Here is a 13,114-nt window from a genome sequence, read left to right as displayed (position 1 = left end):
GACCACCTTTGAAGTTTCGAAAGGAACGAAAATTATTTTGTTTGGTCCTCATCTTATTTGTCTTATCCTGAGGAAGGGCATGGCCTTTTCCTCCAGTGATGTCTGAAATGATCTCTTTCAGTTCAGGCCCGAATAGGGTCTTACCCTTGCTAAAAGCTTAGATTTTGATTACACGTCAGCAGACCAGGACTTAAGCCATAACGCTCTACGCGCTAAAATGGCAAAACCTGAATTATTTGCCTCTAATTTAGCCAGTTGAAAAGCGGCATCTGTAATGAAAGAATTAGCTAGCTTGAGAGCCCTAATTCTATCCAGAATATCATCTAATGGGGTCTCAACCTTAAGAGCCTCCTCTAGAGCCTCGAACCAAAACACAGCTGCAGTAGTTACAGGAACAATGCACGCTATAGGTTGCAGAAGAAAACCCTGATGAATAAATATTTTCTTTAGAAGACCCTCTAATTTTTTATCCATAGGATCTTTGAAAGCACAACTGTCCTCAATAGGTATAGTTGTACGCTTAGCCAGGGTAGAAATAGCTCCCTCCACCTTAGGGACCGTCTGCCACGAATCCCGAATGGTGTCTGATATGGGAAACATTTTCTAAAAAGTAGGAGGGGAGAAAATGGAATACCTGGTCTATCCCACTCCTTAGTAACAATGTCCGAAATCCTCTTAGGGACCGGAAAAACATTAGTGTAAGCAGGAACCTCTAGATATCTATCCATTTTACACAATTTCTCTGGTGGAATTACAATAGGGTCACAATCATCCAGAGTCGCTAAAACCTCCCTGAGCAACAAGCGGAGGTGTTCTAGCTTAAATTTAAAAGCTGTCATATCTGAGTCTGTCTGAGGGAACATCTTTCCTGAATCAGAAAGCTCTCCCTCAGACAGCAAATCCCTCACCCCCAACTCAGAACATTGTGAGGGTACATGATGGCTAATTTACTCTCACACCGCTTCCCCTGCAACCCAGGCAGTTTAGATAAAACCTCTGTGAGGGTAGTAGACATAACTGCGGCCATATCTTGCAGGGTGAAAGAATTAGACGCACTAGAAGTACTTGGCGTCGCTTGTGCGGGCGTTAATGGTTGTGACACTTGGGGAGAATTAGATGGCATAACCTGATTCTCTTCTGACTGAGAATCATCCTGCGACATACTTTTATCAGCTAAAATATGTTCTTTTCAATTTATTGCCCTTTCAGTGCATGAGGGACACATTTTAAGTGGGGGTTCCACAATGGCTTCCAAACACATTGAACATTGGCTTTCCTCAATGTCAGACATGTTAAACAGGCTAGTAATGACCACAAACAGGCTTGAAAACACTTTATTTAGTGAAAAAATAACAATCTTATAAAACGGTACTGCGCCTTTAAGAGAAAAAAAGCATACACGTTTTGCAAAACTGCTTTAAAATAATCAAATCGTTTAAATTTTTTTATATAAGTATTCAAATTATGCAGCTAAGTTTGCCCCACAAGGAAAGGAACACTTAACCCTTACTGTAAAAACCGGATAATTAATAAACGGTTAAATCCGGAAAAAACACCCCCTGCACCTCGCCTACCTGCCCTCAGGGATCTGGAAAACAGGGTTAAAGCTTCGTTTTGGCCCAATACTCTCACAAGGGCCCACCGAAGTTGGAGCTTGCTGCTTGCCTGTCAAATACAACTGCTCAACTGAGGCGCGAAAATAGGCCCCGCCCATCTCACTCGATGTCTCTCAGCCCAAATGAACCGCACCAGAGCGGTCTCAAACTAGCCATGTGGGTTCTTAAACCCAAAAAGAAGCCAAGTGTACCCTCTCATTAAAGCATCAAAAACGTTCCTGCCAAAAACGTTATCAGCACTCCCAGTTGAATAAACGTTTGCCCACAAACATTCAAACTCAGTGTCAACCATTTTTTCTTAGACCCTATATGCAAGCTTAGTAATACCCCTCTTCTTTTAGGATTACTGCTTACCCTTACCCTCATGGGGATACTGTCAGCCAATTCTGAAATACCACAGTCTCTCCAGAAAAAAATGACTGAACATACCTCACTGCTTATAGCATGAAAAACGTTCCTCACACTGAAGTTTCTTAAGTACTCCTCAGCTATTCTGTGGGAACTGCTCTGGATCTTAGTGACAAATGCTAAGATCATCAGCCTCCAGGCAGAAGTCTTCATCCATCTGCTGCCTGAGAGAAAATAGTACACACCGGTACCATTTAAAATAAAAAACTCTTGCTTGAAGAAAATAAAAACTAACATTTTATCACCTCTTTCACTTTACTCTTCCTAGTACTTAGAGTAGGTAAAGAGAATGACTGGGGGTGGAGTTAAGGGAGGAGCTATATAGACAGCTCTGCTGTGGTGCTCTTTGCCACTTCCTGTTAGCAGGAGGATAATATCCCACAAGTAAAGGATGAATCCGTGGACTCGTCGTATCTTATAGAAGAAAACATAATTTATGCTTACCTTATAAATGAATTTATTTCATGGTGGTGAGAGTCCACGAGACCCCACCCTGTATTTTTCTGTGTGTTTTTTTTTTCCCTTCACCTATTTTTTGCTCTTATTATGTTTCCTTCCTCGTTGTGCTATGCTATACGTTAGACTGAGGTAGACTGGGAGGGGTTTTATAGAGTTCTTAAAGTTTGGGAATTTTTGCCTCCTAGTGGTAGGGAATAGTAATTTCAAGGAGTAATATATCGTTGACTCTCACCACCATGAAAGATATTAATTTATCAGGTAAGCATAAATGGTGTTTTTTGACAGCTGTACCTTGCACTTCAGTTTAGCTCACATAATCGAGAGTGGGAAGTTTTTGTACAGTTTAAAAGTTACAAAACAAATATAAGCTCTAAGATTGTGTCGCTTCACTAACTGATAATTGTAAGGGGTTTAAATAAAAGAATAGCTTTAAAGACAGGTAAAGAAAGAAAATCAATAGCACAGTGAATAGTAACCATTCTACTGTAGTTGTACCCAGCCGTTTAATGTCCCTTTAATATTAAGGAATCATTCTATTCCTTTGAAGATGAATACATTGTTTTTTTGTAACTATAAATCTTGTTTCACTCTACTTATATAGGGTAAGTTAGCTTTAAAAATTAAAATGTAGAGATATTGTGATGTTTTCCACTGAAATCAAAATGTGTATATATTAGCTATATGGTATTGTATTAATCTCTGGTCATCTTTGTTATGTTTTTTGTTTTTTCTCTTTAGTGATTAATGTAATGATTGATCCAGATGGAACTTTGGAAACTCTGAGCACCTTGGGATTTAATAGTTCAATGTCTTCAACTCAGCCGAAGCAAAAACAACATATTCAAACCCACACAACACGACCAACTGTGACATGTCAAACTGAAACCAGAGGGGGGCGGCCAAATATATCGGTTGCCTCTGAATTTGATCATATTGAATCAGAAACTGATTTTAGCATACAGTTTAATAGATTCAATCCTGATGGGGAAGAAGAAGATAGTACACTACGTGAATAACAATATTGTTCAATATAATTTATTTTCAAGAACAATTGGTAAATGAAACAGAAATACCTAAGGAAAACTGTCAGTGCTTTATAGCATAAAACTTAATTGTAATTTTGTAAATTTATTTCTAAGCACATGAATCTTGTGCAGCTGCTTGCAACAAAACCCCAAGGTCTTTAACTTTTTAATAAAAAAACATGGAGAAAGAGAACCAAACGCATTGATTATGGTCTTTAGTTCTGTCTGGTTTTCCGAAAACAAGATTATTTCATCTGATCTCAGGTTCAAAGATAAACAGTTGCAGTCTGTAGGTTAATTACATTCTTTTCATTCAGTTTAAGGGAAAAAAAGATGAAACTTCCAGACAGTTATTTAAAAAATGCTTTGTTGTTTAACATAAATAACAAGTCTTTGGTTCCAGCATAAAGATCCGTGTAGAACATGTAGGTAATTCAATATGCTCTGTAAAGCCCACTGATACATTTTATTTGTTTAAACACAAGTTTTATAGAACACTGTATTTTACCAATTAATCTTTTAGTATTAAAGATTCTTAAAACTTTAATAATCCGTTTAACTTTTAATCTCATTGCAAAAAAAAAGTGCTGAATGCTCCGTTTTATGTTTATGATGCACAATGTTTAAAATTGTTATAAATTTTGACTAATTGCAACCCATTGTAATACATTAAATAGACTTAAAGGGATAGGAAAGTTTAATTTTAACTTACATGATTCAGATAGAACATGTCATTTTAAGACGCTTTTAAATTCACTTCTATTTTCAAATGTGATTTGTTCTCTTGGTATCCCTTGTTGAAAAAGAATATGCCCATATCCTACACTAGTGGGAGCTGCTGCTATTGGTGCCTGTACACATTTGTCTTTTGTGATTGGCTGGCTAGATGTGTTCATCTTTCTGCCAGTAGTGCAATGCTGTTCCTCCAGCAAAGTATAACAAGAGAACAAAGCAAATTTGATAGGAAGTAAATTGCAAAGTTGTTTAAAATTGTATGTTCTATCCAAATCATGAAAGAAAATATTGGGTTTCCAGTCCCTTTAACTATATAATGTCTGCACTTCATAATATAAAAATATAGTTTCTATGTTCCTGTTATTTTGAAATATGCATATTTCAAATGTTCAATATTCTAACAAAATTATAAAGTGGATTCACCCTTCGTAAAGGTTTAATAATATGACAAAGGAGGTACTTTTATATGAGCCATTGTATTAATATATTTTAATGAAATATTCTTTTTTTTCAATGGTTTTTGTTGCTAGTCAAACTGGCTTAAAATACAAATATAATATACAGATTTAAGCTATAATCTTTCAGCTCTTTTTTTAATGCTGGAGGAATACACCTTACACGAGGAGTTGGTGTAATCTATAGACTTATTATTTGTATGAATTTAAGTGAAATGTTGTAGGGATCTGATTTATCTTGAAACTACGTTTTCTCTATGTAGAACTTAAACATGGAGTGCAACTGCTTGATAAATTCTAATACAACATTTATACTAAGCAAATTCATAGTACATTAGTTTTTTAAATAGTTTGTGTTTTAATTTTATATGGTAGAACTAAAACTGTGGTTTATTATCTAATTACACTGATGTAACTTTAATGTCAAAACACCCATGTTGTTTACGCTTCTTAATAAGCAAACTCTGTTTTTCTCATCAGCTATTCCGGTGTGTGTGTGTGTGTATATATATATATATATATATATATATATATATATATATATATAGATATATATACAGACACACAATAGTTAAGTTTTACAGTGTGAATAATATTTCTTAACGGAAGGAATAGAGTGGTATAATGCTTTTTTATCAATATTTTGGAGCTTATTTGCTGCATAAAAAGAACAGTCACTGATTCAAAAATTTTTGTTTAGATTTTGTATGATATACAAAAAATTGCGCACATTAAGTAGCTGATTTGAAACTAAATGTGTTATCAAAATTTGAAAAATGAATTGTGCTCTATTTTTTGCTTGTGTTAAATATAAGATTTCACTGTATTATTTAACTGGACATAAACTGGAGAATAATATTTAGGAATGTAAACTGTTAAATGAAATGTGAATACTAATCACAAAAACTATTACGTATAAGGCAACAGAAAAGTGGGCTGCAACTAAATATTATTTTGTCAAGATGGCTATTGGACCCTGTAACCATTGATACTATACCCTTTATAAACAGTACCCCTGCATAGCTTTGGCTGAAACTTTTATTACTTTTTGTTTTTAATTGGAATAAAGTTCACAGTTAACACATCAGCTCAAACCAATTAAGTATAGTCATTTCATAAAACTTTTCATGTATCATTGTATACATGTATACTTTTGTAAAATAAAAAAATCCATTATTCCCTCAACAAAATATTTGTTTTATTTGGTTGATAACCATGTATAATGTATTAAATGTTTGCCTTTATCTTGCATTATTCTTATTTTGTATGAATATTTTATTCTTATTTATTTTTTGTTATCTTTATTTTCTTATATATTTGCAGGTCCCATTTTTAAAATAAATTGTTTATGCAACTTTATTCATATGTGTACTTTCTTCACATCTGTTGTGCAAACTTATTTTATAACATTGCAGGCTAGACATCAGTTTGTCTCCTTGTTTTTGCTTCGGGGAGTGGGGGAGTGTTGCTTATATAATTATACTTTAAAAATAATAATAATGCAGATATATTGCCTTTGTTACCAGCTTAATATAAGGATAGAGCAATGAAAAAATATGTTCATGATAACCAATATGCATTTTCTTTCATAAAGGTGGTTAAAGTCCATGATCCATTACTCTTCCTGACCACTAGGAGGTGGCAAAGATTCTCAAAAACCTAGAGCTCTATAAAACCCCTCCCACCTTACTGGTAGTCACTCTTATCTTTGACGCAGCTTGCGGAAGATGAAGTATGAAGGTGCTTCTGATGTTCTTCTGTGAGAGGGGTTTTCAGACTGATTTGAGGCCCATTTCCCCTTAGAGAGCTGCTTTTACATGGAGGGATGTATTTGGAGTATGGGGTAATGGTACAATTACTACCCTATGGGAGTTGGTCACAAACCTTCCACAGGTGTCGCAGGGACCTGTCCTTAGCCTCCTCTTGTTGGGTCATCGGTATACTCCTTTCTTTCATGTAATTGGCAAGAGTCCATGAGCTAGTGACATATGGGATATACAATCCTACCAGGAGGGGCAAAGTTTCCCAAACCTTAAAATGCCTATAAATACACCCCTCACCACACCCACAATTCAGTTTTACAAACTTTGCCTCCTATGGAGGAGGTGAAGTAAGTTTGTGCTTAGATTCTATGTTGATATGCGCTTCTCAGCATTTTGAAGCTTGATTCCTCCCAGAGTACAGTGAATGTCAGAGGGATGTGAAGGGAGTATCACCTTTTGAATGCAACGGTTTTCCTCACAGGAGATCTATTTCATAGGTTCTCTGTTATCGGTCGTAGAGATTCATCTCCTACCTCCCTTTTCAGATCGACAATATACTCTCATATTCCATTACCTCTACTGATAACCGTTTCAGTACTGGTTAGGCTATCTGCTATATGTGGATGGGTGTCTTTTGGTAAGTATGTTTTCATTACTTAAAGGGACAGTCTACACCAGAATTTTTATTGTTTTAAAAGATAGACAATTCCTTTATTACCCATTTCCCAGTTTTGCATAACTAACACAGTTATAATAATATACTTTTAACCACTGTGATTATCTTGTATCTAAGCCTCTGCAAACTGCCCCTTTTTTCAGTTTTTTTGACAGACTTGCAGTCTAGCCAATCAGTGCCTGCTCCCAGATAACTTCTCGTGCACAAGCACAGTGTTATCTATATGAAATACGTGAACTAACACCCTCTAGTGGTGAAAAACTGTTAAAATGCAATCTGAAAGAGGTGGGCTTCAAGGTCAAAGAAATTAGCATATGAACCTCCTAGGTTAAGCTTTCAACTAAGAATACCAAGAGAACAAAGCAAAATTGGTGATAAAAGTAAATTGGAAAATTGTTTAAAATTACATGCTCTATCTGAATCATGAAAGTTTATTTTGGCCTAGACTTTCCCTTTAAGACACTCTCAGCTATGGTTTGGCACTTTATGTATGTATATAAAGTTCTAAATATATGTATTGTACTTATATTTGCCATGATTCAGGTTTCAGTATATTTCCTGGGAAATGCATTTTTTAGGAAAATGCATTTCTTACCTGGGGTATAGTCTTTTTTTTTAATTGACTGTCATTTTAAATTCTCGGGCAGAATTAGGCTCTCGAGGGCGCAAAATGCCATACTATATTACGTCATTTTTGGCACGAGATTTTTTTTGGCGCTGTTACGTTCGATGACGCAAATTCGTCCTTTCCAGCATCTTTGTTGACGCCGAGTCCTTTCACAAGGTTGCGTCTTCATTGCAGAGAGTGTGTAATTTCCAGATGTTGTTAGCTCCAAAAATTTGTGTGTCATACTTGGCGCCAAATATTTTAATTATTTTAAACCCCATTCCTATATGCCTCTTGCCTTTTTTCTCTATCAGAGGGCTATGCTGTTTGCATTTTTTTCCCATTCCTGAAACTGCCATATAAGGAAATTGATCATTTAGCTTTATATGTTGTTTTTTCTGTTACATTTGCAAGATGTCTCAATCTGATCCTGTCTCAGAATTCACTGTTGGAACCCTGCTGACTGATAACAGTTCTACCAAAGCTAAGTACATTTGTTGTAATCTTGTGGAGATTATATCTCCAGCTGTGGTTTGTAATAGTTGTCATGAAAACTTTTACATGCAGAGAATGTGTCCTTCAGTAATAGTACATTGCCTGTTGCTGTTCTTTTAACATCTAATGTACAAGATATACCTGTGAATTTATAACAATTTATTGTTATGATTCTATTCAGAAGGCTTTGTCTGCCATCTTGCCTTCTAATAGATTTAAAGGTCTTTTAAAAATTCTCATAAATTGATGAAATTTCAAATGACCGACAACATACTGAATTATCCTCCTCTGATGAGGATCTATCTGATCCAGAAAATCCTTCCTCAGATATTGACACTGACAAATCTACTTATTTATTTGAAATGAAGTACATTTGTTCTTTGTTAAAGAAGTGCTGATTATATTGGATATTGAGGAGACTAGTTTCAATTATGTTTTTAAACCTCCTTTGGTTATTCCAGAGGTTTTTTTAACAGTTCCTGATGCTATTTCTGATATGATTTCTAAGGAATAGAATAAGCCTGGTGGTACTTTTATTCCATCTTTATGGTTTAAAAAATTGTATCCTTTGCCAGCAGTTAGATTGGAGTTTTGGGAAGAGATCCCCAAAGTTGATGGGGCTATCACTACTCTTGCTAAACGTACTACTATTCCTACGGAAGATCGTACTTCTTTTAAAGATCCTTTAGATAGGAAACGTGAATCTTTTCTAAGGCCTGCAATTTCTTTGGCTGTTGCAGCTGCTTCAACTTTTTGGTTGGAAGCTTTAGCGCAACAAGTATTGAATCATGATTTGTCTAGCATTGTTAACTTGATTCAACATGCTAATAATTTCATTTGTGATGCCATTTTTCAATATCATCAAAATTGATGTTAAATCTTTAGCTATTTTAGCTAGAAGAGCTTTGTGGCTTAAATCTTGGAATGCTGATATGAATTTTAAGTCCAGATTGCTATCTTTTTCTTTCCAAGGTAATAAATGATTTGGTTCACAGTTGGATTCAATAATTTCAACTGTCACTGGGAAGGGAGTTTTTTTGCCTCAAGATAAAAGATCTAAGAGTAAATCTAAAGCTTCTAACCATTTTAATTCCTAAATAAGGAACAGAAACCTAATTCTTCCCCAAGGAATCTGTTTCCAATTGGAAGCCTTCTTCAAATTGGAATAAATCCAAGCCATTTAAGAGATCAAAGCCAGCCCCCAAGTCCGCATGAAGGTGCGGCCCTTTTTCCAGCTCAGCTGGTAGGGGCAGATTAAGATTTTTCAAAGATGTTTGGATCAATTCGGTCCAAAAACATTGGATTCAAAGTATTGTCTCTCAGGGGTACAGAATAGAATTCAGAGTAAGACCGCCTGTGAGAAGATTTTTTTCTCACGCATTCCAGCAAACCCAGTAGAGGCTCAGCCTTTCCTGAAGTGTGTTTCAGACCTGGAGTTTTCAGGGATAATCATGCGAGTTCCGTTTTAGGAACAGGGTCTGGAGTTTTATTTAAATCTATTCATTGTCCCAAAGGAAGAAAATTCATTCAGATCAGTTTTGGATCTAAAAATGTTGAATCTATATAAGAGTACCAACTTTCAAAATGGTGACTATATGTCCACAATAGACTTACAAGATGCATATCTTCATATTCCGATTCATCCAGATCACTATCAGTTTCTGAGATTCGCTTTTCTAGACAAGCATTACCAATTTGTTGCTTTTCCTTTTGGCTTAGCGACAGCTCCAAGAATCTTTTCAAAGGTTCTCGGTGTCTTACTCTCTGCAATCAGAGAGTGGGGTGTTGCAATGTTTCCTTATTTGGGCGTTATCTTGGTACTTGCTCAGTCTTTACGTTCTGCAGAATCTCACACAAATCAACTACTATTGTTTCTTCGAAGACATGGTTGGAGGATCGATTTACCAAAAAGTTCTTTGATTCCTCAGACAAAGGTAACCTTTTTCGGTTTCCAGATAGATTCAGTGTCCATGACTTTGTCTCTAACAGATAAGAGATGTTTGAAATTGGTTGCAGCCTTTTCGGAACCTTCAGTCTCAGTGATTTCCTTCAGTAGCTATGTGCATGGAAGTTTTAGGTCTCATGACTGCAGCATCGGACGTGATCCCCTTTGCTCGTTTTCATATGAGACCTCTCCAGCTTTGTATGCTGAACCATTGTTGCAGGGATTATACAAGGATATCACAATTAATATCCTTAAATCCCAATGTTTGACTTTCTCTGACTTGGTGGTTAGATCACCATCGTATAATTTTAGGGGACTCTTTCGTTCGTCCAACCAGGACTGTGATCTCAACAGATGCGAGTCTTTCAGGTTGGGGAGCGGTTTGGGGATCTCTGACAGCACAAGGGGTTTGGAAATCTCAAGAGGCGAGATTACCAATGAATATTTTGGAACTCCGTGCGATTATCAGGGCTCTTCAGTTTTGGCCTCTGTTGAAGAGAGAACCGTTCATTTGCTTTCAGACAGACAATATCACAACTGTGACATATGTCAATCATTAGGGTGGGGCTCACAGTCCTCAAGCTATAAAAAAAGTATCTCGGATACTTGTTTGGGCGGAATCCAGCTCTTGTCTAATTTCTGCGGTTCATATCCCAGGTATAGACAATTGGGAAGCGGATTACCTCAGTCATCAGACTTTACATCAGGGAGAATGGTCCCTCCACCCAGATGTGTTTTCTCAAGTTGTTCAGATGTGGGGGCTTCCAGTAATAGATCTGATGGCATCTCATCTAAACAAGAAACTTCAAAAGGTACCTGTTCAGGTCCAGGGATCCTCAGGTGGAAGCAGTGGATGCGTTGACACTTCATTGGTGTTATCAACCGGCTTATATTTTCCTGCCTCTAGTTCTTCTTCTAAAAGTGATCTCCAAAACCATCATGTAGCAGTCGTTTGTTCTGCTGGTGGCTCCAGCATGGCTTCACAGGTTTTGGTATGCAGATCTTGTTCGGATGTCCAGTTGCCAACCTTGGCCACTTCCATTAAGGCCAGTCTTTCTATATCAAGGTCCATTTTTCCATCAGGATCTCAAATCATTAAATTTGAAGGTATGGAAATTGAACGCCTAGTGCTTAGTCATAGAGTTTTTTTCTGACTCTGTGATTAATGCTATGTTGCAGGCTCATAAATCTGTTTCTAGAAAGATTTATTATCGAGTTTGGAAGACTTACATTTCATGGTGTTCTTCTCATAAATTCTCTTGGCATTCTTTTAGAATTCCTAGAATTTTACAGTTTCTTCAGGATGGTTTGGATAAAGGTTTGTCTGCAAGTTCCTTGAAAGGACAAATATCTGTTCTTTCTGTTTTATTTCACAGAAAGATTGCTAAACTTCCTGATATTCATTGTTTTGTGCAGGCTTTGGTTCGTATCAAGCCTGTCATTAATCAATCTGTCCTCCTTGGAGTCTTAATTTGGTTTTACTTGGACATTAAACTACTTTCTTGGACAGTGTTGTTCCTTTTGGCCATCTCTTCTTGTAGAAGAGTTTCTAAATTATCCGCTCTCTCTTGTGAATCTCCTTTTCTGATTTTTCTTCAGGATAAGGCAGTTTGGCGGACTTTATTTAAATTCTTAACTAAGGTTGTGAATTCTAACAACATTAATAGAGAACTTGTTGTTCCTTCCTTGTGTCCTAATCCTAAGAATTCTTTGGACAGATCTTTACATTCTTTGGATTTGGTGAGAGCTCTATTATGTTGAAGCTACTAAAGATTTCAGGAAGACTTCTTGTCTATTTGTTATATTTTCTGGTTCTAGGAAAGGTCAGAAGGCTTCTGCCGTTTCTTTGGCTTCGTGGTTAAAGCTTTTGATTCATCAAGCCTATTTGGAGTCGGGTCAAGCCCCGCCTCAGAGAATTACAGCTCATTCTACTAGTTCAGTTTCTTCTTCCTGGGCTTTTAAGAATCAAGCTTCAGTTGATCAGATTTGCAAAGCTGCTACTTGGTCTTCTTTGCATACATTTACTAAATTCTACCATTTTGATGAATTTGCTTCTTCGGAAGCAGTTTTTGGTAGAAAAATTCTTTAGGCAGCTGTTTCAGTTTGATTCTTCTGCTTTTGATTTAAGTTTTTTCCTTTCATTTATGAGAATAAACGTATATTTTGGGTTGTGGATTAATTTTTTTAGTGGAAAATGGCTGTTTTATTTTTATCCCTCCCTCTCTAGTGACTCTTGCGTGGAGTTCCACATCTTGGGTATTGCTATCCCTAACGTCACTAGCTCATGGACTCTTGCCAATTACATGACAGAAAACATAATTTATATAAGAACTTACCTGATAAATTCATTTCTTTCATACTGGCAAGAGTCCATGAGGCCCACCCATTTTTTATGGTGGTTATGATTATTTCCAAATTCCTTTGTTGATGCTTTATTACTCCTTTCTTTATCACTCCACTTCTTGGCTATTTGTTAAACTGAATTGTGGGTGTGGTGAGGGGTGTATTTATAGGCATTTTAGGGTTTGGGAAACTTTGCCCCTCCTGGTAGGATTGTATGTCCCATATGTCACTAGCTCATGGACTCTTGCCAATATGAAAGAAATGAATTTATCAGGTAAGTTCTTACATAAATTATGTTATTTTATATCCTCTGCTGTTAAGTTTTATCACTGGCTTGGTTATCTACTGGATCCTGCTTAGAAGATGTCCATGCCTATTGGGTAAGTACATATTTTTTTTATTATTTAGAGGAACTCATTTAGCCAGTTGGGCTATGTATTTGTACACTTTTGTACTCTGTAGCCTGGGGACAGTATTTATTATGTATTTATTTTATATGGCTTCCTTTTTAGTTTATAAGGCTTTATTCCATTTGTTCAGAATCCCTAGGTTTTGAATATATTTTCTCTGTGTTATAGCATAGGGTT

General features: G+C 36.3%; 1 protein-coding gene across 6 annotated transcripts in view; it reads left to right on the top strand.

Annotated features, from left to right (window-relative positions):
* The window catches only part of CEP170 (centrosomal protein 170), a 433,169-nt gene extending 427,112 nt beyond the window's left edge, over nt 1-6,057 (top strand). For all 6 annotated transcript variants that reach the window (XM_053711144.1, XM_053711143.1, XM_053711145.1 and 3 more), the window contains one exon: nt 3,222-6,057. In XM_053711144.1, coding sequence (XP_053567119.1) covers nt 3,222-3,499 — 278 coding nt within the window. In that variant the 3' untranslated portion in view covers nt 3,500-6,057. The remainder of the gene's footprint in view (nt 1-3,221) is intronic.
* Nucleotides 6,058-13,114: the final 7,057 nt, after the last annotated feature.

Source organism: Bombina bombina, chromosome 4 (genome assembly GCF_027579735.1).
Source record: "Bombina bombina isolate aBomBom1 chromosome 4, aBomBom1.pri, whole genome shotgun sequence".
NCBI classification, from domain to species: Eukaryota; Metazoa; Chordata; class Amphibia; order Anura; family Bombinatoridae; genus Bombina; species Bombina bombina.
This window is presented reverse-complemented; position numbering and strand designations above follow the sequence as displayed.